This window comes from Engystomops pustulosus, chromosome 5 (genome assembly GCF_040894005.1).
Source record: "Engystomops pustulosus chromosome 5, aEngPut4.maternal, whole genome shotgun sequence".
NCBI classification, from domain to species: domain Eukaryota; kingdom Metazoa; phylum Chordata; class Amphibia; order Anura; family Leptodactylidae; genus Engystomops; species Engystomops pustulosus.
In genome coordinates this window covers 157,350,952-157,374,251 of record NC_092415.1, presented here as the reverse complement: position 1 = coordinate 157,374,251, position 23,300 = coordinate 157,350,952, and the positions used below count along the sequence as shown (strand labels likewise).

General features: G+C 41.1%; 1 protein-coding gene across 4 annotated transcripts in view; it reads right to left on the bottom strand.

Moving 5' to 3' along the window:
- The window catches only part of OSBPL10 (oxysterol binding protein like 10), a 228,859-nt gene that overhangs the window by 112,558 nt on the left and 93,001 nt on the right, over window positions 1-23,300 (bottom strand). For 3 of the 4 annotated variants that reach the window (XM_072153574.1, XM_072153570.1, XM_072153572.1), the window contains exon 4: window positions 1,982-2,173. The exons of the other annotated variant lie outside the window; for it this stretch is intronic. In XM_072153574.1, coding sequence (XP_072009675.1) covers window positions 1,982-2,173 — 192 coding nt within the window. The remainder of the gene's footprint in view (window positions 1-1,981; window positions 2,174-23,300) is intronic. 4 annotated transcript variants of the gene reach the window in all.

Genomic DNA, 23,300 nt, shown 5'->3' with positions numbered 1-23,300 from the left:
TATGCTTTGCATTTATTTATGAGAAAATTAAAAATTTGGTGAAAATTTGGAAAAATTTTTGATTTTCGAAATTCATAATGTTCTACTTTTTCCACACAGTCATAACAGCAAAAAAAACTTAAAAACTAACATTCACAGAATGTCTACTTTATGTGGACATGTTTTTTTTTTAATACATCCTCTCATTTTTAAAGCATGTTATGGGGCTTTGAAGGTTAGGTGCGATTTTTTACATTTTCATAAAAAACGCCAAATCCTGCTATTGAGGGACCTGCTCAGGTTTGAAGTCACTTTGAGAGGCCTAAATAAAAGTAAAACCCCATAGATTAACCCATTATACAAACTACATCCCCCAACGTAGTCAAACAAATTTTATGAAGTTTGTTAACCCTTTAATTGTTTTACAGGGGTTATAACAAAATCGGATGCAATTTTGAAATTAAAATTTTTATTTTTTTTATTTTTGCCAAATGAATGTGTTTTTCATAAAATGTACAAACTCTCAGTGGATAAAATACTAAAACGCTCCACAAAGTTTGATACCAAATCTCTCCCGAGTATAACAATACCCCATATGTGGTGGTAAACTGCAGTATGAGCACAAGCCATAGCACTGAAGGGAAGCTGTGCCATTCAGAGCAGATTATGCTTGGTCACTTTTTATTGGCTATACAATCTATATTTTGTTCGCCACGGTCAAGCATGGGTTTAGCAACCACGATTGTCGGAATCTCTGATGCGATGTTAGAAGCGGGTGTCGGCTATAACATACAGCCGACACCCGCAGCTTCTGGCGCTGGCTACGTTCAGGAGCCGGCCCCATAAACTTGATGTAATAGTACTGCAAAATGCGGAAACACACCTCTTGCCATGCAGTACTACCGGTTTCCTCCCACACTCCAAAACAGACTGGTTGGTTGATTACATTGTGAGCCCCATTGGGGGAATGGAATGATTTGGCAAGCTCTGTGCAGCGCTGCGTAATCTGTGTGCGCTATATAAAAATAAAGAATTAAAAATTAGTTATAGTACTCACTATTCCGACATCCCAGATAGCTCCTCTTTTTTCAGCAAATTACATCATAGTTTGTGCGCGGGCCAGGCCGTGAGCACAGGCCTGTGGCCAACCTGCAGCCGGAACAAATGAAGAAAGAGGAACTGCCCGGGGCGTTGGAATGGGCAGTACTCAGTTTATTCTTTTATGTGCGAGCCATACTGGGGGCTGTTCAAAAAGATGACGGTGCTCAGCCACATATCAAGTAAGTCCAAACAATACGAAGCATAAGAAAAAGATAGCGGCACTTATTGCCTTTATTCCAATTCCTTTAAAACATCAGTAGACATTCAGGGTGGGGGGTTGAACTTGAGAAACCGCTGGTAAAGCGCAAAACAGCGGTCTCTCACCCTCTCTGCCCACTGCTCCCACTCTGAATGTTTAATGACGTTTTAAAGAAATTGGAATAAAGGCAATGAATTTTAATCGTCAGTCCAATGATTTTGATATGTTCAAGGGAATCTTATATCAAAATGAAGCATGATAAACCAGGGACACTTACAAGTAGATCCAGGCACTGTGACTGTGGTATTCTTCTTAAGTTTGTTACCTCTTTCCTTCTAAAATGAATCTTTAAAATAATGCTAATGAGTCATAAGGACTGTGGGGGTGTTACCAGAGCACCTCCGCCCTGTAGCTTCACAGGCTGTCACACTGTGCAGAGCACTTCCCCCTCCCACTCTGTTCTAAAGCTCACTGCTGCATTGAGATTACAGTAGAGGGGTGGGGGATCTCCAGGAATGGGAGAAGTGATCCAGCAGAGCATGGAGAGGCCGGAGCTATGAGTAGGTGTCCCTTGCTCACATGCTTGATTTAGAGGGTAGATTTAATTTAAAAGGCTAATGGCTTTACTATATAATCAATAGTAGCTGGTCATGACTAATATACTACACTGACTATGAAGACTTTGAAAACAGATTTTCTGACCTCTTTCACTTCATGCAGATGGGCAGGATTCTGGTTCTTGGATCTTCGGGCAGCTGCTGGGGACTTGTGATGTGTGATGGTGACAACACTTGGGCCGCCATGTGTCAGGTGCCTTTGGCTCCCAGGTGATGAGGAATTGGTAGTTCCATGGGGAAGCAATGAAAAGCTTCTGGCTCTCTGAGACAATGAGCTCTACAAGAAGAATAGAGCAATGACACATTATAATGAAGAACAAACTTGAGAGCTAAGATCAATAGCTTGATGTTTTCAGAGCCCCATGATACGTGAGGATTGACATTCTAGATTGATTCTAACAATTTTCTCCGGCAATTGTACATAGTTTTAAAGAAGACAAGTAATATGATGTGACAGTGAGGAACACATAGTTTTTCTGCACCTGCACATATATTAATTTTTCAGGAGGGAAAGCCATGATAAGCAGAAAGTCAGGCTATGCCTTTATTGATTTGATGTAATGATTGCCAAGTTTTTGTGAGTATAAATAGGAGAGCAGAAGGAGGGAAAGTTTTGATGCTAAAATAAGCAAATACAGAGAACTTTCAGACTTTATAAATTACAATTGTGTTATTGTATGTCCACCAGTTAGGGTCCTTCGCTTTGTTAATGTGTTAGTAAAATCTCTCTAGATGTATCTTAAAACCTTCACAATTTGGGTTAAAAAATTATTTAATTGAATAACATGAAATAATTTAGAGACCTTGTGTCTGGGGAAGCCCTGGGAGATGTAGAACCACCATATATGGACTGTTCATGGTATTTCCCTAATGACGTGATCCTGCTCTGCTGCTAACCCAACACATCCATTCAAAAGATTCCCCGCCACGACACATCCATTCAAAGCATTCCCTGTACGATGTCTCCTCTGAGGAATCCCCTGCAGACAGATACTAGGAGTAAGTACCCCAGTCCCGCATCAGGAGGCACCCACAGTAGTCCTGCATCAGGAGCCACCCACTTCCCATTTCTTACTACCTTCCTTTCAGTTTACAGAGCTGTATTAGGGATTGCTAAATGCAAAACATATAGTCCTTCCAAGTGGCACCATTTAATAGACTTTTTAAAGTGCTTGGTAAATGTAAAAAATATTATTTTTGTGTTTCCATTTTTCACTCCCCACTTTCATAATTCCGCATCCTTTTCATTTTTCTATGTAGAGATCAATATGAGGGCTTTTCTGTGAAACAAACTGTACTTCCTAGTGTCAAAATATATTCCATGATGTGTACTGTAAAGCTGGAAAAAAATAGCAAATCCAATGAAATTGAAATAAAAAAAAATATTTGCACCATTTTCTTGTGGGCTTTTACTGTGTTCTCCAAATAACAAATCCCATTGATTTTTTGGGTCAGTATAATAAAGGGGATACCACATTTTTATAGGTTTTATTATTATATAATACATTTAAAGAAATTAAAATCTTTGGCATCTTTTGTTACGTACAAAACAGGTTCTTAAGGATTGTTTAAAAGGGGTATTTTCACGAAGACAAGATTCATAAATAAATACATTCAGAATAACAATATAATACATTATCTAATTAACTGTTATTAACAAAAATACAGCATTCACAAATATTATTCCAACCAGTGTCTATCACTCCTGGTGTATACAATTTAATTTGCTCCAGTATCCAACTGTAATGTTCTGATTGAGGCTGGGGCATGGCAGATTCTTCTCATGAATAGCTTCTCCTGTTTGCTAGCTGCAGTTTCTCTCTGCATCGCTCCTCCCCCCTGAATTCCAATATGAGCTCACACAGAGATACTTCCTGTACCCACACTCTGGAATTTTACAAATGACCATCACTGAGTGATAGGGGCTAAAACAGCAATAACACTTAGTAAAATTGTAAAGTAAGGGATTAAAAATTATTTTGTAGAAATCACTAGGGGATTAAAATTTGGGAACTTTCTTTCATAGGAAAATCCCTTTAAGTTGAATGGGTTTCCTCCGGGACCTCCGGTTTTCTCCCACACCCCATACTGGTAGGTTGATTAGATTGTGAGCCCCCTGGGGACAGGCATCAATTTGGCAAGCTCTGTGCAGCACTGTGAATTCTGTAGGCGCTATATAAATAAAGAATTATTATTATTAATTTAAGTGCGAGTCGTAACCGGTATATTTTATAGTTCTTTTATCCCAGTGACAAAATTTAAAACATTTTGTGCTGTCACGGGCAGGGCTGCCTCGGCAGAATGCGGAGCCCTTTAAAGAGCGGCGCAATTTCAGGCCCATTGATGCCTGAATCGCCCCCAATAGATGAATAAATATATATATGGAGCGACGCAGCGCCTATCCGGCTGCAGGTGTTACACTGTTCTATACAGGGACACAGATGGCGGATAATGACGTCACGCCGCCTGTGTCACTGAACAGAGAAGTCCAGAGCAGTGCGCCGTGGGAGCATACTGCCTCGAGGCGAGTATAAGTTTTATTATTTTTCATGTCCAATTATTAATTAAATGTAACTAATAAGCGTCAAATACTAATATAATGGGGTAGGGGTGGGGGCATCTATATATCGTATTTATATGCGGCCACAATCCTTTTATACTGGGGGGGGGGCTGTATATATTACATGGGGCTAGAATAGTTTTATACTTGGGGGGCTGTATATATTATAGGGGGCCAGAGGGCTATATATGGGATACAGTATATTACTAAGCTAGAAGGGCTGTATATGGGATACAGTATATTACTAAGCTAGAAGGGCTGTATATGGGATACAGTATATTACTAAGCTAGAAGGGCTGTATATGGGATACAGTATATTACTAAGCTAGAAGGGCTGTATATGGGATATAGTATATTACTAAGCTAGAAGGGCTGTATATGGGATACAGTATATTACTAAGCTAGAAGGGCTGTATATGGGATACAGTATATTACTAAGCTAGAAGGGCTGTATATGGGATACAGTATATTACTAAGCTAGAAGGGCTGTATATGGGATACAGTATATTACTAAGCTAGAAGGGCTGTATATGGGATACAGTATATTACTAAGCTAGAAGGGCTGTATATGGGATACAGTATATTACTAAGCTGGGAGGGCTGTATATGGGATACAGTATATTACTAAGCTGGGAGGGCTGTATATGGGATACAGTATATTACTAAGCTAGAAGGGCTGTATATGAGATACAGTATATTACTAAGCTAGAAAGGCTGTATATGGGATACAGTATATTACTAAGCTAGAAGGGCTGTATATGGGATACAGTATATTACTAAGCTGGGAGGGCTGTATATGGGATACAGTATATTACTAAGCTGGGAGGGCTGTATATGGGATACAGTATATTACTAAGCTGGGAGGGCTGTATATGGGATACAGTATATTACTAAGCTAGAAGGGCTGTATATGGGATACAGTATATTACTAAACTGGGAGGGCTGTATATGGGTAACAGTATATTACTAAGCTGGGAGGGCTGTATATGGGATACAGTATATTACTAAGCTAGAAGGGCTGTATATGGGATACAGTTTATTACTAAGCAGGGAGGGCTGTATATGGGATACACTTCATAGCGATGGTATTTAATATTCCATGCCATGTACTGGGAAGCGGGAAAACAATTCCAAATGCAGTGAAATTGGTGAAAAAACGTATTCACGCCATTTTCTTGTGGGATTGGATTTTACAGATTTCATCGTCCATTCAAAATGACATGTGTACTTTTGTCTTTGGGTTCGGTGTGATCACGGGGATACCAAATTTGTATAGGTTTTATAATGTCTTCCTACATTTACAAGAATTAAAAAGATATCTAAGGTGTTTATGATTTTTACTGTTTATGTTTATTTATATTTGTTCTCAACAAAGGGGGTGATTAGAATTTTTAGGGTTTTTTTATATGATTTTTTTTTACTTTTTATTTTTACTATTTTTCAGACCCCCTAGGGTACTTTAAACCTAGCTTGTCTGATAAATCCTACCATATCCTGCCATACTACAGTATGGCAACATATGGGGATTTTCCTCCTCATTCATTACACTGTGCTTATCGTACGTTGTAATCAATGGGTTAAAACGAGCCATCCTTGGGTCTCCGGAAGACCCAAGGCTGTCATGGCGGCCGATCGCCGATCCCCGATGACGTCACGGAGAGCGACGATCTTTGCAGCTTTGCCGGCGGCAATGGACGGGTTAACAACCAGCAAGTGTGTGCTGCAATTTGCATGGGCTGCGCCCTCTCCATGCACCCGCACCCGAAAGTGATGAAATTAAGTGAGCACCAGGGCTGGGAGATTAAAGTTTAGAGTAAAGATGCCATCTTGCATAGTTGGGTGGGGCTTTTTGTGCTAAAGTAGAGGCTCTCTAGTGTAGCTACACCCTGTGACATCATTCCAATGCGAGTTGCATCACACTTACCTTTTAACAATCTGAATAAAAGTTTGGAGCGTGTTTATATGTGAATAACACTATTTTTGAAAAGTATGTCACTTGCAATCTTTATTTTTTATCAGCTCTCCTTTCTGAGGTCTGTAAGTGTAATTTGCAGATAAAGGTTAGAGACTGAGTTGCAATAATTCACTACTCTCCCCCTCCTTTCAGCATAGAGATTGTACATAAGCTGTGGCCTGTGAATTTATAACACGTGGCGCATTGCTCAATTTGTTTAAATTGAAGGCTGATATTAAATTTGGTGCATCCCAAATTAAAAACAACCTGGGTTTGGTTGTTTATAGACCTGCTTTTGATTGGTCTAAATGTGCTGTGTTGCACAAAAATTAGTCACGCCTACATTTGCTCCATAAAATATGACAAGGCGAGTGGGTTGTAAAAACCTGCTTTTTGTGGTGCCAACAAATATTAAAACTGCTAAAACTGGTGAAAATATAATATACAATGTGCCAAATAACTGCTGCAAAGGCATTATTACATTTTGCTCAATGAGCCGATTTAGAAGAAATTCAAATTGTTTTAAAAAGTTGCTTGGAAGAGGGAGAAAGAGGGGCAAGAGGCATTATTCTTTTGTACCATTAACATCTAGTTGGGACTCCAAAACACTAGATGGGGGTCGGTCCATGATCACATAACATCCTGTGTTCTGTATCAAGGATTGACCACATTGATGGGGATGAGATTCCAGCCATCATCATCAATATAAGATTAAAGGAGTCCCTGCTTCCTCTATAATCTTCAGCATTACATAGTATTACATAGTCATCAGTGCTGTTTAACCCCTTTACTATGTCATGAGTCAGCTGCGAGTGATTGGAGAGGACTCAAACGCTGAGCCCTTTCCATAGCCGGTGAGTGTTTGCTGCTAACATCGATCGTGGGTGTTAATCCTGCTATCCGGCATTAAAAATCCAGCAGCGCGTGGGTGCCGCCATGTTGGCTAAGATCGTTGCTCCCCATGACGTGATCGGAGAGCAGGGATTTGATGCTATGACAGCGTTGGGTCACACAAAGACCTGTGGCTGTCTCATTATACCCAATTATTACAATGTGTGATTTGCACATGGTACTACCGTATTTTTCGGACTTTTAAGTCCAGTGCGCCTTATAGTATGAAAAATATGGTAGATGATGTGGAAAATCATCATATACTGCCATATTGTAGTGTGGCAGTATATGGTAGGATCGATCATACAACCTAGGGTTAAATTACCCTAGGGGGTCTGAAAAATAGTAAAAAAATTTAAAAAGTTAAGAAAAAATAAAATACTGTAAAAATTCAAATCCCCCCTTTCCCTAGAACTGATACAAATATACAGTAAAAATCATAAACATGGTATTGTTGCGTCCAAAATTATATACTGTATACACTCGAGTATAAGCCGACCCAAGTATAAGCCAAAGCCCCTAATTTTACCACAAAAACCTGGGAAAACCTATTGACTAGAGTATAAGCAGAGGGTGGGAAATGCATTGGTCACAGCCTTCCCAAGTATATAGCCTGCTGGACCCTGCCCCATAGTATATAGCCAGCAGATGCCCCCCAGTATATAGCCTGCCAGACCATATGCCCCAGTATATAGCCAGCCCCCTGCCCCAGTATATAGCCAGCAGTGGGGGAAGCCAGAAAGGTGAGCTTTGATTTTTTTTTTTAACTCGAGTAGAAGTCGGGTTTGGGTTTTCAGAACAATTTTTTTCGCTGAAAAACTAGGCTTATACTCGAGTATATATGGTACATACCATATATACTCGCGTATAAGCCAACCCGAGTATAAGCCGAGACCCCGAGTTTTAACAGAAAGAACTGGAAAAACGGAAAGACTTGAGTATAAGCCGAGGCTGGGAAATGCATTGGTCACAGCCACCCAGCCCCCTGCAGTATACAGCCTGCCCAGCCCCCTGCAGTATACAGCCTGCCCAGCCCCCCGCAGTATACAGCCTGCCCAGCCCCTGCCCGCAATATAATTCCTGTAGGAAAAAAACAAACACTGTAATCACCTTCCAACGCACCCCCCCCCCCCCCCCCACCGCCCCCAGGTCCTCTTCTATACCGCAACGCTACGGCATTGGCTCCTTGTCCCCGCACTGTCTGTTGGGAAGGGGGGGGGGGCTATATCTTGTTATTCCAATTAAAGTCTACTTTTACTACTGTTCCGTACCTATTATGTATTATGCCCCTAGTGGGCACTCTTTCTTGACACTATTATGACATATACTGTTTTTATTACATGTTCTTGTTTTCTGCTATATTACTAGTATTATGATTAATAAAGTTTGTGTTTTTCTAAACTGTATAGTATACATTCTTTATTTTCTAAGTTCAAGGTTTTGGTATATAATATTTGAGTGAGGGGTAAAGTTTGCATTCAATCTAGTGCCAATATCCCCAGCTCTATTTTTTTTTCTTTGGTTATTCATTTAGGGATTTGTCACAGCAATTTTCTTTAATTGTGCACTGAAAAGCATAGAGGGGTACACTTCCTGCCAAAGCCTTGAGATAAGAAACTATTTTTATCTAGGTGACACATGATGCTGTATAGTATATGGTGGTATATATTTGGGCACCAACTACTAATGTTCCAATGCAATATGAACACATTTCTTTTTTAGAGGCTTAAATAGCATGTAATATGCCAGTATTTTACAAAGTAATGCAAGTTGTGATAGACTTCTCTGTAGCTATAAGAATACAAATGATTCTAATGATATTGTTTAACAGACAAGTCGACTGACTTTTTAGGCATTTTCATTAAAGAAGGAGGAAATTTTGACACAATGTTATTACAAATTATTTTCGCCATAATTACAAGGAAATTGATAAAGTAACAGGCTTCTATTCATACAATGTTACAATGTTACAGAAAGAAGAATACGGACAAAAAAGGACAAACCACACATCTAAGTAAATTAAGTCAGACAGGGACTTGGCGAAACTTGTTCGGATAACAAAGGTGGATCTAAGGTGGAGCATATGCGTAACAATTAGACAGCTATTGGATGAACTTTTGTCTGCTATAGACTGCTTTTTTCTCAAATCCTTAAGGTTGGTTTCACACTACCCATGATCAGCCACTGATCGCAGACCGCGCTGTGTCACAGGATGACCCCACTGCTGTGGATGGGATTACTTGCATTGTATCGATATTTGATGCAAGGAGTCTCCTTACTAAACATCAGCACCTACACTCTAATGACTAACAATGACAGCGCTGCTGTTTATGGGTTAACAGTGGTTCCTTGCATCACATATCGATATGATGCAAGGAATCCCATCCCCGGCAATGTGGTCAGCCTGTGACAAAGGACTCTGTGCGGTCCATGATCTCAATGTAAAACCGCCCTAATGCACATGTACAATTGGCTTGGCAGTGGTTCTCTCTACCAGTGGAGAGAACCACTGGCAGAGTGTTCTGGCAGCTGCCATTCTACACCAAACAAGAAAGCCAGCAACTCAATTTCAAATTACCATATGCTTATCTCTCATGGTATGTGCCAGTGGCAAAGAATAATAAGTATCCATAAGATAGTAGGTCAAACCTGCCAAGTGCCTGCTTTTCATTGAATGTTTTTAGGAGCTCAAGGAGCCAGATGAGTTGGAACAAGACACTCTGCTTTGGCTGAGGTATTTAAATAACCTGGAATCATGTCAGGAAGTTTTTCAACCCTCAAGAACAGACTCCTATAGAAAACCTGTGGGATAACATCTTTTGAACCTGATATTACCTTATGAACAAAAGTCATTTCAATGATGGGAACAGAAGAATTTCTCATGTATTTACATTTTCTTTGCTTTCTGCTTTATCATTTATTCTATAAAAATGTAAATTGCCCATTATTATCATCATTAGTCTTGCTCTTGAAATGTCTTAAAATACCAAATGTGACCTCAATAATTATTGAAGAAGGATATTGTCAGTAAATGGAAACTTTTTGAGATCTTTCTCTACGTGTAATCTGTCATTGCAGTGTTTCCAAACTATTAAAAATGTATGAATGAGTTAAAGAGTTTGCAAAATATGAAAAATGATTTTACATTGTGTTTGAATCTCAAATGCAGACTATTAGCAGTCAGTTCCGACTTTTCCTCAGTGCTTAACCACCCAAATCTAATTTCTTGTGCATTTTAAAGGGCCAATTACTTCTCTCTCATCAATGTGTCACTTTATCTCAGCAGGTCACATCTCTGGTAAAGGAAAACAGAGCCGATTCTTTTATGCCATGATATGCCATGATATAATATGCAAAAATACGCTTGACTGTTTAAATTTTAAGTAAGAAGCCAAAATGCAAATGATTAGGTAAAATGTAGATATCTATAATAAAGATTGATGACCAGTAGTATTCAGGTATGCATCCACTCAATGGGGGATATTTATCATACATTGTATGATTGCCCGCCGCTGCATTTTCGCAGCACGATACATCAAGAGACTTCAGCCTTTTGATGCATCAGGCAGGCTGCTGCGCAGTGCTTATTCTACGTCAGACAGGGCCTGGTGTAGAAATAAAACGCAGCTGGCGACTTTTCACGCATTAAAAGTCACCGGCAGCAGTGAGTGCGCCGGCGCGGGGAGAGTAACGCCCCATGCCAGCCCACTCCCGGCCAGCTGTTCCCCCCTTCCCTTTTGTATTTCATGGTGGGTATGTATTTTCAAGGGTGCGCTCACACATGGTATTTACACTATGTTTTGAAACTAGATTCAATAGCTTTGGAGAGAAGATTTACATTTCATTAACATCGCGTTTACATTGCATTTTGTAAATAAAATTTTATTGTGATGTTAAAGGATTGTTAAAGCAATGCAATCAGGTGAATCTCCTCTCAACAGCTGTTGAATTGCATATCAAAATGCAATGTAAACTCCAAGTGTGACTGCACCCTAAAAAAAACATACCTTGTCAAAGTCAAACATACCTTAAGAATGCTGTAGCTATACTGATACAGAAACGTACCTTGTTTAATCTCTGAACTGAGTGGTTTTGCTAAAAAAAAAAATGATAAAATAATGATAATAAGGCTCTCTTGCTCCTGTGGCTGTGTCGGCGCATCTCACACTAATTATGCACTGCTCCAGCCTTGACCTGCCCAACATAAGCCAAGAATACATCATCACTTCATTGTCCCTGACAGACAGAAGTAAACAATTGCTGCACCATCCCCCAGCTGCTGTGTATGAATCATCCTGCTTAGGTTGATTAGTCCTGTCTTGACAGTTCATGAAGCTCTGTGTAATGTGTTTATGTAGGCAGCCTGCATACAACCCAGCTTCCCCAGGGTGACTTTTGAGGGGTTCAGGGATTAAAATAGATATATTTCTGCATCAATACGTTTTTTAACCATAGTGCCATAAAATTCCATGCTTCTCTCACAACATGGTCTTCCCTGAAGTCTAAGAAGGCTTCTTCTGTTGCATAGCACTGTAGAGCCACAGCCAACCATAGTCAGCTTGAGGTGCAAGGTTGAGCTGTATGGTTTTTTTTTTTTCATTTTCTCACCTCCCTCTTAAAAAAAATCCTTCTGTGTTGTAAAATGTGTTTCAAAAATTTGAACAGTGAACCAATGGCTAAGACTGCCACATGTTTTTGGTTAAAAAATATAGTACTCCTCTAAAAGAATATATTGGAAAATTGAATAAATTGCCGTTTCCCAACATAATGTTATTGTTGAAGATAGGTTCTTAAGCCACAGGAGTGTTTGAATTATAACCTAAAAGACTGCAGAGAATTTGAGATTCCCAGTGGTTTCTTGTAGTCATGTCTCGCGAACTCCTAAGGCAGAATTTTATTTCAGAATTTTTAAGTCTGAAAATCAATAGTATGTAACAACTGCAAAGTTTCTAGAGAGTCACTGAGAGAAAAGATGTTGTTCACGACATGATACTGTGACCTGACTAACAGTAAAAATCCTGAAAGTTTCTGTTTCGTCTGTTTCCTGAGCCATGTACTATAACTTTAACCATAATCTAGGTTCAGACATCAGTAGGGGAATGGCTCTGCCTCTGAGATCAGATTGTGGATTATATCTAGGTACAACATGTCGCCATAAATAAAACATTTCATTATTCACATTTACTACATTTAACGTTGCCCTCAAAATACATGTCATTTTATAGGAAACTCACTACATTCAATTCTAATACAAAAAAAGTAAGGGGACAGAAAAGATTTAAAAGTGGAATACAATCTGATCCATTATAATGTCAATCTGTTATATTTCTAACCAAAAATGCATTTTACCTGTAAAATCAGAATTAGTTTTGAAGATGCAAATTTACAACCCAAGACATTGTGCACATAACATGTTCTAAGGCCTTCATCTAAGTCTCAACCCCACAGCCTTTTAGTGGGTATGTTCCCGATAAGGTGAGGAGCGGTGCATGCACTGGTAATGGGTCAACTGACAACATTTGCAAAATAAAGGGCAAATCCTGTCGGAACACTCAATCAGAATAATCCTATGATAAAAGGCTCATAGAGTGCTAAATAAAACACTTGCAAGCAGATATAATGAATAAATTTGGTGACCTTTGTTCTTGGATAAGACGTTGATAATGGGGTTAAAGTGTAACAAAACTTTTAAGCCATATTGCATAAATCAATAGTTCAGATGATGTTAGCAAACTTTGTAATAGGCTTTATTAAGAAAATATGTTTTGTCCATCTTTCCTTCACCCCAAATTACTGCAGTTTACTTAAATGTTACAGAGCCGAATCATCAGTGACATATTCCCTAGGTATGCAGGGAGTTAAAATTTTGCTTCCTCTATGGATTGGTTGTGTACAGACTTTACAGTATAATTTATTATATTTTAATAGAAATGTGAAAAATAAAAGATACTAAGTTTGTTTGGGCACCTTTCAATATTTCAAATTTGGCACATACATGAAAAAATTCGAAAATGTGATGTGGACACCAAGGCATCAAAGTTGATGGGTCATCCAAGGGTTAAGTTATAAATACATACTCAAGTAGAAGCCGAGTTTTTCAGCGCAATTTTTGTGTTGAAAAACCCAGCTCAACTGTAAAAAATAAATACATAAAAGCTAGTACTCGTCCTCCAACACCGACCCCGGCTACATCTTCTCCCGGCAGCAACTCTTTGGGTTCCGGTTGGGCCGGACGAACATATTTATGCGATCTGCCAGCACACAAAGTATGATCTGCCAGCAAATGCACACAAGCTATGAACATGAAGACATGCTGCGGGGAGAAAAGGATGCCAGGGGTCAGTGCCGGACGGTGAGTATTATTTTTATTACGGGGGGCACACTACTGGACATCAGCATGGAAAAAGATTAAAATATAACAAAAGCCATTTAAAGTATTTAAATAATTTGATCTTGGAAAAAAATATATATATACACATACATACATACATACATACATACATACATACATATATACACACACAAACACATAGACATTTTTTTATTGGCAAATAATAAACGTAACCACCCTAGTGTTCCTAACACCTATAAATAAATGTCAAACAAATACAAAAAGGCTATGCATCACTGGGCTAGGAAAAAGAGCATTGACTGTATACCAGCAGAGTATTCTAGCCTCCGTGATGTAAACAGACTGTATACAACGGCAGTGCAGGAAGCTATAATATATTTAAAGGAGTTATCCGGTTATAAAAAATGACTTAGGGGCTGGTGTGGGCTATTTAAAAATAATTAATTTGTACTGCTAATGTCCCGTGCCGCGATCCGTTTCATCCGTGCCCCTGTTTGTTACAGGGGCACAGAAGCCGCGCACAGGGAGCTTCTGGCCGGAGATGTGGCCAGGTCCTCCCATCCATCCCTATCTCTCAGCGTTGTAAACGCTGGGAGATGGTGTCGGATGGGAGCTTCCGGCGGGCAGGAAGTTTTAATACTATAATCATCATTCATCAGGGGTCAATGTCACAATAACAGATAGTGTCACTGGAAAAGGCACCAGCGCCCACGTTCATATTAGCAGCTCCGATGCATAGGAACACAGAAAAAATATGAGCCAGTCTCCGTCCACCTGCCTTGGCCACTGAAGAGGCTGACCATGGGCAACATTACCAAGAGGAGTTGCTAGTGCGCATGAAACCACCCAGTACTGATACTAGGCTAATCTCACCGCTGGTACATCAGGGCGGGCATTGGAAAGGCAATGAAGTACCACCCAGAGGTCCTAGGGACGTCACCAAGGGAGCCACCAATGTGCTTGAGACCACCAGGTCAGGGTAGCACCATGTGTCACCAGCTATGCTCATCCACACCGTCACTGTAGATCATAGCCAAGTGCCAGTAACTGGTGAAACTCTAAAGAAGACATTTCTTTATCGACTTATACATTGACAATCAGCCTATTAGATACCTCAAATGAATGGGGTACCTAGTAGGCTTTCCTACATAGCAGATCCAGAGGCTATAATAAGCCTTCCAAATACAATTGAAACTCTTCACTGTGCAAAAGCCTTTCTGAGACCGGATGTTCACTCTATCATTCTAGAACTAACACTTAGTCTCCATGCACGCATCCATATTGGGCGTCCTGATCTGGCCACACTGTGACCAAGACGGGTGTCTGGAGGGATGAAGAGCACTCACCCCCCTCTCTTCTTCACCTAGCCTATGCTTCGGCCCGGGTGAGCACACAGACGTGTGCATGGAGCCTTAGTGAGTGCTATATCGAGGAGAGTACAAACATTGCTGCATAAAGCTACATACTGAATTCTAGCAATCCCCCCATGTACAAACATTGGACAACTGATTTCTGAAAAGGTCATGTAAAGATCTGATAGGTGAACATTAAAGGGGCATTCCAATGAAGACAAGTTTCTTAAATGTACTCAGGATAACAAAATAATAACAGTGAATTAGAGAATGTGTTAACAAAAATCCAGCATTTCACAGATATAAGTCTCTATCAGGCCTGGTTAACACAATTTCAGTTGCCCCTAGACACGACCCTGTATCTTCTGACTTGGGGTCGGAACGCCATCTTGAATTTCTGTGTGACAAGTGCAGCTGAGATTTCTGTCTCTCTCTGCTCCCTGCACTCTAGCCCCACCCCCTGAAGTCAAGGACAGAGCTCACACTGGCACAGACGATGACTCATTTCCTGCTGCAAACTACTGGCAGATAAGTTATCAGTGGGAAGGGGGAGGCAGGCACAGGAGATCTCATAGTGTGAGAACAGAGATGTAGCAGAGCTGTCAGTGCGTAATAGGCATCTCATGCATCTCCTCATATCAACCTATAAAAGCATACAGTCTCAGGAAGACAATCCACAAAAGTAAATTTAAAATGCAATTTAAAAATCATACAATAAAAAGCACAAACACAGCAGTGTTATTTGTCTGACAAATTAAATTACATGGTTCTGTTTACATTGGAAAATCCAAATTTTTTTTCATGGACTATGCAGGACTATTTGAACATTTAAATGACAAACAACTTGCCAGAACCTGATGGATTAATATAAAGGTAGAATGGGTGGTAAGTGCATGTATGGAACATGAGGATAGCACTTTTTAGAGCCAATCCTTTCGTCCTCGCTTTCATTTTAAAATCTTTATTGCCCTAATACACTCACCGGCCACTTTATTAGGTACACCATGCTAGTAAAGGGTTGGACCCCCTTTTGCCTTCAGAACTGCCTCAATTCTTCGTGGCATAGATTCAACAAGGTGCTGAAAGCATTCCTCAGAGATTTTGGTCCATATTGACATGATGGCATCACACAGTTGCCGCAGATTTGTCAGCTGCACATCCATGATGCAAATCTCCCGTTCCACCACATCCCAAAAATGCTCTATTGGATTGAGATCTGGTGATTGTGGCGGCCATTTGAGTACAGTGAACTCATTGTCATGTTCAAGAAACCAGTCTGAGATGATTCCAGCTTTATGACATGGCGCATTATCCTGCTGAAAGTAGCCATCAGATGTTGGGTACATTGTGGTCATAAAGGGATGGACATGGTCAGCAACAATACTCAGGTAGGCTGTGGCTTTGCAACAATGCTCAATTGGTACCAAGGGGCCCAAAGAGTGCCAAGAAAATATTCCCCACACCATGACACCACCACCACCAGCCTGAACCGTTGATACAAGGCAGGATGGATCCATGCTTTCATGTTGTTGACGCCAAATTCTGACCCTACCATCCGAATGTCGCAGCAGAAATCGAGACTCATCAGACCAGGCAACGTTTTTCCAATCTTCTACTGTCCAATTTCAAAGAGCTTGTGCAAATTGTAGCCTCAGTTTCCTGTTCTTAGCTGAAAGGAGTGGCACCAGGTGTGGTCTTCTGCTGCTGTAACCCATCTGCCTCAAAGTTCGACGTACTGTGCGTTCAGAGATGCTCTTCTGCCTACCTTGGTTGTAACGATTTGAGTCATTGTTGCCTTTCTATCAGCTCGAACCAGTCTGCCCATTCTCCTCTGACCTCTGGCATCAACAAGGCATTTCCGTCCACAGAACTGCCGCTCACTGGAGGTTTTTTCCTTTTCGGACCATTCTCTGTAAACCCTAGAGATGGTTGTGCGTGAAAATCCCAGTAGATCAGCAGTTTCTGAAATACTCAGACCAGCCCTTCTGGCACCAACACCCATGCCACGTTCAAAGGCACTCAAATCACCTTTCTTCCCCATACTGATGCTCGGTTTGAGCTGCAGAAGATTGTCTTGATCATGTCTACATGCCTAAATGCACTGAGTTGCCGCCGTGTGATTGGCTGATTAGAAATTAAGTGTTAATGAGCAGTTGGACAGGTGTACCTAATAAAGTGGCCGGTGAGTGTATGTAACATGTCACGGCTACTCCACGCCCCAGTAGCCTCTTTGCTCCTCCCACCCTGAGATCTTCGCCGCGCAGCTTCCTCGTAGCTGCTTGCCGAAGACCTCAGGGAAGGAGGAGCAAAGAGGCTACTGGGGCGTGTATCCGGCTACTCCATTAGGTCTTTGAGAGTTCCTATTTTGTGAGCTGCTCACACATTTTTATGTTTGTTGCTGAAATAGGAGATTGTTAATCAATGTGAGCAGTCAGTGGCGTAACTAGAAGCTGATGGGCCCCAGTGCAAAGTCTGTGCCAGGCCCCGACTGTAATCTATGGTTTATAGTAATAGTCTTGTCATATGGGAAAGTGACACCATAAGGCCCCCCTAAACCTCTTGGGCCCGGGCGCCCTGGTTCCCCCTGGTCTCTTCAGGTAGGACACTGTTGTGGTGTTGCCTGACAGTATCAACAGGTGATGTTGAGCCAGTTGAGCAGTGTTTGTGCTGAGTACCTCCCAGACTGCTCTCAGCTCCCGGTAGTTGGATGATCTTCTGGAGATCTCCTCCATCCAAGAACCTTGTGTCAGTTTCTGAGGAAGCACTGCTCCCCAGCCGCTCTTGCTTGCGTCTGTTTGTATGGGGATATACGGGCTGTTCTTCCAGAAAATTCCCCTGTCTAGGCTTGCGTCTGCCAGCCACCACTTGATATCTTCTTTGACTGTAGAGGGGACTGTCACTTTTTTGTCCAGTCCCTCCGAACTCCTGTTCCAGGATTTTAGGACCCATTTCTGAAGGGCTCGAGTATGAGCTTGACACCATGCGACTGAGGAGATGCAAGCTGTTAAGAGTCCTAGGACCTTCATGGCGTCCCTGATGGAGACAAGAGACTTTCTTCTGAATCTTCTTATCTCTTCCTTGATGCGAGTCCTTTTTTCCTGTGGAAGGAACGACATTGGTAGACATGAATTTAAATTTACGCCCAGGAATTTTTTTCTACTGTGGCTGGTGATAAATCTGATTTTTGGTAATTTACAATCCAGCCCAGTCTTTCTAAAGTTCCTATTGTAATATCCCTGAGGAAATTAGGTTTTGTTTGTCCCGTCCAATAACCAGCAGGTCGTCTAGATATGGTATAATCAATATATCCTGCTGTCTTAGAAACGCCACCACCTCCATCATCACCTTGGTGAAGGTTCTGGGGGCCGAGGATATGCCAAAGGGGAGTGCACAAAACTGGAAATGTAACGTGGAACCCCCTGGAGATAGGACAGAGAATCTTAGGAACTTTTGGGAATAAGGGTGAATGGGGACGTGATAATATGCGTCCTTTAGGTCTATAGTGCACATTAAAGCATTTTGGTGGATAATGTGGGTGGCAGACCTTACCGACTCCATCCTGAACTTCTTGTAGACGTTAGAGTCGTTGAGTCGCTTCAGGTTGATTATTAGCCTGTTCAATCCGTTTGGCTTCTTTACAAGAAAGAGAGAAGAATAAAACCCTTGTTTTTCTTGTTCCTGAGGAACATGGGTAATTACTCCAGAAGACAATAAGGAGGATACATTTGCGACATATAGGGAGAAGGTGACAGGTATTTTGTAGGAGGAAGTTTCTTGAAATCTATCTTGTATCCCTGAAGAAGGATGTCCAGAACCCAGGGATTTGAGGTAATTTTTAGCCATTCCTCTCTGAAATTCAACAATATTCCTCCTACTATGGCGTCATTGCTTCTTGTTTCTACTTGGATCAGATGACGGTGAGAAAAGAAACCCTTTACCTTTTCCACCTTTCGGGTAGCTCCAGCGACCCCTTTTCCCTTTGTCTTTATATTCCTACCCTTGGCTTTTAAAGTCCCGAAAGGGCTGCTTTCAGGGTACTGGCTTGTTTTCCGGAAAGCCCTTCCTCTTGTCTGATGCCCTTTCCAGAATGGCAGCTGTGCTGCGTCCTCGAAAGGAAGGTCTGTTTTCCTTACTATCTTAGTAACCTGCACGTCCACCTTGGGGCAGGAATCCCATAGTTTAGAGTCTTTTGGCTCAAAGACTAATCTTTTCCTGAAGTTTTTTGATATGGGGATTCTTTTTTCAGGTTCCTTCCACTCTTCAGACACTAGTTTTTTTAAGAGTGTCATTTAAAGGGAACACCCTCTGACGCTTTGCTTTTAATCCCCCAAACAACTCATCTTCCTTGGATTGGGGTATAACAACATCTTCAATTTCCAAGGTTTGTCTGATGGCCTTCAACAGGTTATCTAATTCATCTATTTGAAATAAATGTCTAGATTCAACGGTATTGACAAAATCCTGAGGGTTTAAGGAGTCTTCTGTCTCTATTACAGAACAAGAAGGTGTCTCCGAATCACTTCCCACCTCGGATTGTGATGTCTCGGGTTCTAATCTGGGCCTTTTACAGGGGGGAGCCTTAGACGTAGCTGCTGCTATAGATGAGACCACTTTCTCTTCTATGAAACCTTTAAGCTCGTAAGCTCATGAAGTTGTCAATACACACTTTACAGATTGGTTTTTTATACAAATCTGGCATAGGATGATTACACATGTTACATTTTTTGGTTCTGGTTTTGTCCGATTTCACGGGTCTTTCAGGCCTGTTAGCCATAAATTATCCCCCTTCTCCTCTTTGCCTTTCCCCCTAGACCCCAGGTCTTTGTCCTAAAAGGCAAATACAGGAGACTAATAACCCACTAGCATTGAATACACAATGGCAAGATATCCCCTGCAAATCAACCCCACTTACAGAGACTGGAGGGTGCAGAAAAATCGGGTTAACTTCGTCAGTCATGATAGACAATAGAAGATTTTTTTTTGTCGCAAATACTGGAGCCGTCGTCACAGAGCAACTAGACCTCAGATCATAGTGATCTACCTGCTTAAATACCCATCCCCCTTAGAAGTGGCTGTGGTCCGCGTCTTCCGGCTCCCAGTGATGCTTTGCGCTTTTTCACGCAACTTCCGGTCGCGACCGGAAGTCGTCATCGGACCTTGGGCTGCCGGGAAATGTACTTTTCTTAGGCCGTGCGTGCGTGCAATCCAGGATCGCGGCGCGGCGGCCAGCCATATGGACCCCAGGACGGCTGCAAGGAGGACCACAGGATCGACCGAGAGCCGGGGCCGCCGGGATTTCGCCGTGGACGGCCTCACCTGTAAGTATGTTTCGCCCCCCCTCCCCTGGAGGAGAGAGGGCACCTCTCTATGACCTGCCTCGGTAGGGACAGGAAGAACACTGGTGGGAGGATGCGGGGAGGGGAATTTAACCTCTCTTCTTCCTGTCCCTACAGAGGTCAAGGGGCATCCTCCAGGTGGGCCGTCATGGGGGACGAAGTGGAAATATACATATTAATATTTCCCAATAAAATAGTAAGAATTTCCCCACTAAAATTTGAAAAACATTGCTGTAGTTGACTTGTGTGCCTGAGACCATACATATTATACGCATAGTACAGCTCTGTACACTGAAGTATGAAAAAGTTATTAGTGAGAGAAGATGGCAAATTTTTTTAAATGTTTTAAAACCCAATAAAACCTATATAAATTTTGTGTCCCCATGATCATACTGACCCAAAGAATAAAAGAGCCATGTCAATTGGGGTGCAAAGTGAAATCGTTAAAAACCAAGCCCATAAAAAACTGCATTTTTTTTCATCCATTTCACTGCATTTGGAATTATTCCCCACTTCCTAGTACATGGTATGGAATATTAAATACAAATCCCTATAAAGTACAATTTGTTATGCAGAAAACAAGCTTAGACAAAGCTCTTTACATGAAAAAATTTTAAAAAATTAGATTTTTGAAGGTGGGGAGTGAAAAATGGAAACACAAAAATGAGAAGGGCCTGGGCATTAAGGAGTTATTAATTTACCCATACACACACAGCCAGTCCCTGGGTTGGGTCTTCTGTAAGGTGGAAACAGCAGCAGTAATACATTGATTATAGCCACAGTTGCCAAGTAGTGATGGGAATTACGGCTCTTCTTGGTGAGCTGGCTCATTAGGCTCTGCTCACTAAGAAGAGCCGGCTCTTTTGGCTCCTGAATGGCTCCCTTTGAAATATTTAATAGGGAGCTGCAGGTCAGTCAGTCACCCCACACCACTCCACTTCTAACACAATTATATGGGGTTAAAGGGAGCGTGGGGAGCCGTTTAGGGGCAGGGTTTAGCGAACGACACATCACTATTGCTAAGACACATCATCTTTCAAGGTTGTGTTACTTATACAGACAGTTGTCTTTGGTCGGCTTTTTTTTTTAATTACAAATTAACTAAAACTAATTTTTAAAGATTGTGTTTGCCTGTGAAGTGTGCAGAGGGCGCCAGATTCATGAAGAACATACGTGACAATTCATGAAAGTGGCGCATCTGCCCCTGCACTGCTCCAATAGGGTGCAACACAATTCTGTCGGACACTGCATGATAAATGTGCTACATGGTCCGACTGTGCAGAGGAACGCCCCTTTATGTGCAGAATGTTGTGTCATGTTGGGAATACAGGCGGTCCCCTACTTAAGGACACCCGACTTACAGACAACCCATAGTTACAGACAGACCCCTGTGACTTCTGATGAAGCTTTCTGAATGCTTTACTATAGTCCCCGGCTGCAATGATCAGCTGTAAGGTGTCTGTAATGAAGCTTTATTGATAATCCTTGGTCCCATTACTGCAAAAAATGTTTAAACTCCAATTGTCACAGGGGCCAAAAATTTTTTGTCTGGATCTACAATTATAAAATATACAGTTTCGACTTACATACAAATTCAACTTAAGAACAAACCTCCAGACCCTATCTTGTACGTAACCCGGGGACTGCCTGTAGTGCAGCCAAAAATGCGTCTCAGACACTTTATAAAATTTATGTACAAGCAGTTTGCACTAAAAAGAATGCACAAAGTCAGTCAGGCTTTAATACATCTAGGCCACTATGCTGTTGTCTTACATATTAGATGCCCAAAGTTCAAGACACAGCAGAGACGCGTGATAAACTTCTAAATGCTGTCAGGGGGCTGGGAAGTGACAGTCTCTTCTCCAGACAGTTTCGGCAATGTCCTAAGTAACTTGTGTTTTTTTATTAGTTTTAGTGACATTCACCAGTCTTCAGATGCAGTACAATTTGCTAACAAATCTCCTCTAAATGTTCTATTTCCATTATATTAAGAAATAAAACCTTCACATTTTTCCTCTGTTTTAAAGTCCATGATTCATATTTTTATTGCTTTATTTTTTCATACATCTGAACAAAGCTTCTGTCCAGATGGATATATTTACATAGCACCGGTGTAAAGCAATAATTTTAGTCTTCAGTAAGGCAATAACTGCACCTTGTGGATTAATAAAACTATTATTTCTCTAATTTATATAGAACAATTTACTGTAGTCAAATCAATCTCACTGGCTTCGGTCTACTGAGGAAACATATTGGCCTAAGTTTATAAAATCAGAAAAGACGGATATTATATTTTCATAATGTTCATATGGAACAGTCAATAGCTCTGCAGAAGGCCATAACGGTAACGTGCCCATTACACTGCACATTTCTTATTGCCTGTAATGCATTAGTCTTCCTGAAGAACTAAGTTATTAAAATTGCACTTAAAAGTACATATTAACTGTTACCGCTCTGTCTGCGTCATCCTCTGTCCATAAGATGCATTGATAAGTGTCTGTTCATTTCATAATTTTGCTACTTTGAATACTGGTGTATTTCTTTTCCTAGCAGCCTTGATTGATTTCCACCAAACGTCTCCTGAAAACTCTGCTCTGCTTCATCAACAGTTAATCCACTGTGATTGACAAAATCTGTCAGACCCCCTCATAAAATTGATGGAGTGGGAAGAAAAGCCTCTCTACATCCTTTCACCAGTTCAACTATAGGTTATGGCGTACTCAGTAAAGGTCACAGGTACAAGTCCCTATCTTGATTTATAGATCATTATAGATCGGAAACCATGGTATAATCCATAAGGATTATAGTTAAAGGCCATTAAAAATGAAGACATGGTATCCTTGCAGATACCATTCTTTGCGCAGACACAGCACCATTTGTGCAGCTTTGATTTTCTTTATTGTGGGTGGCATTACTGAAGATAATTCCATTTTATGGACAGGAATGACTGGCTGATGAG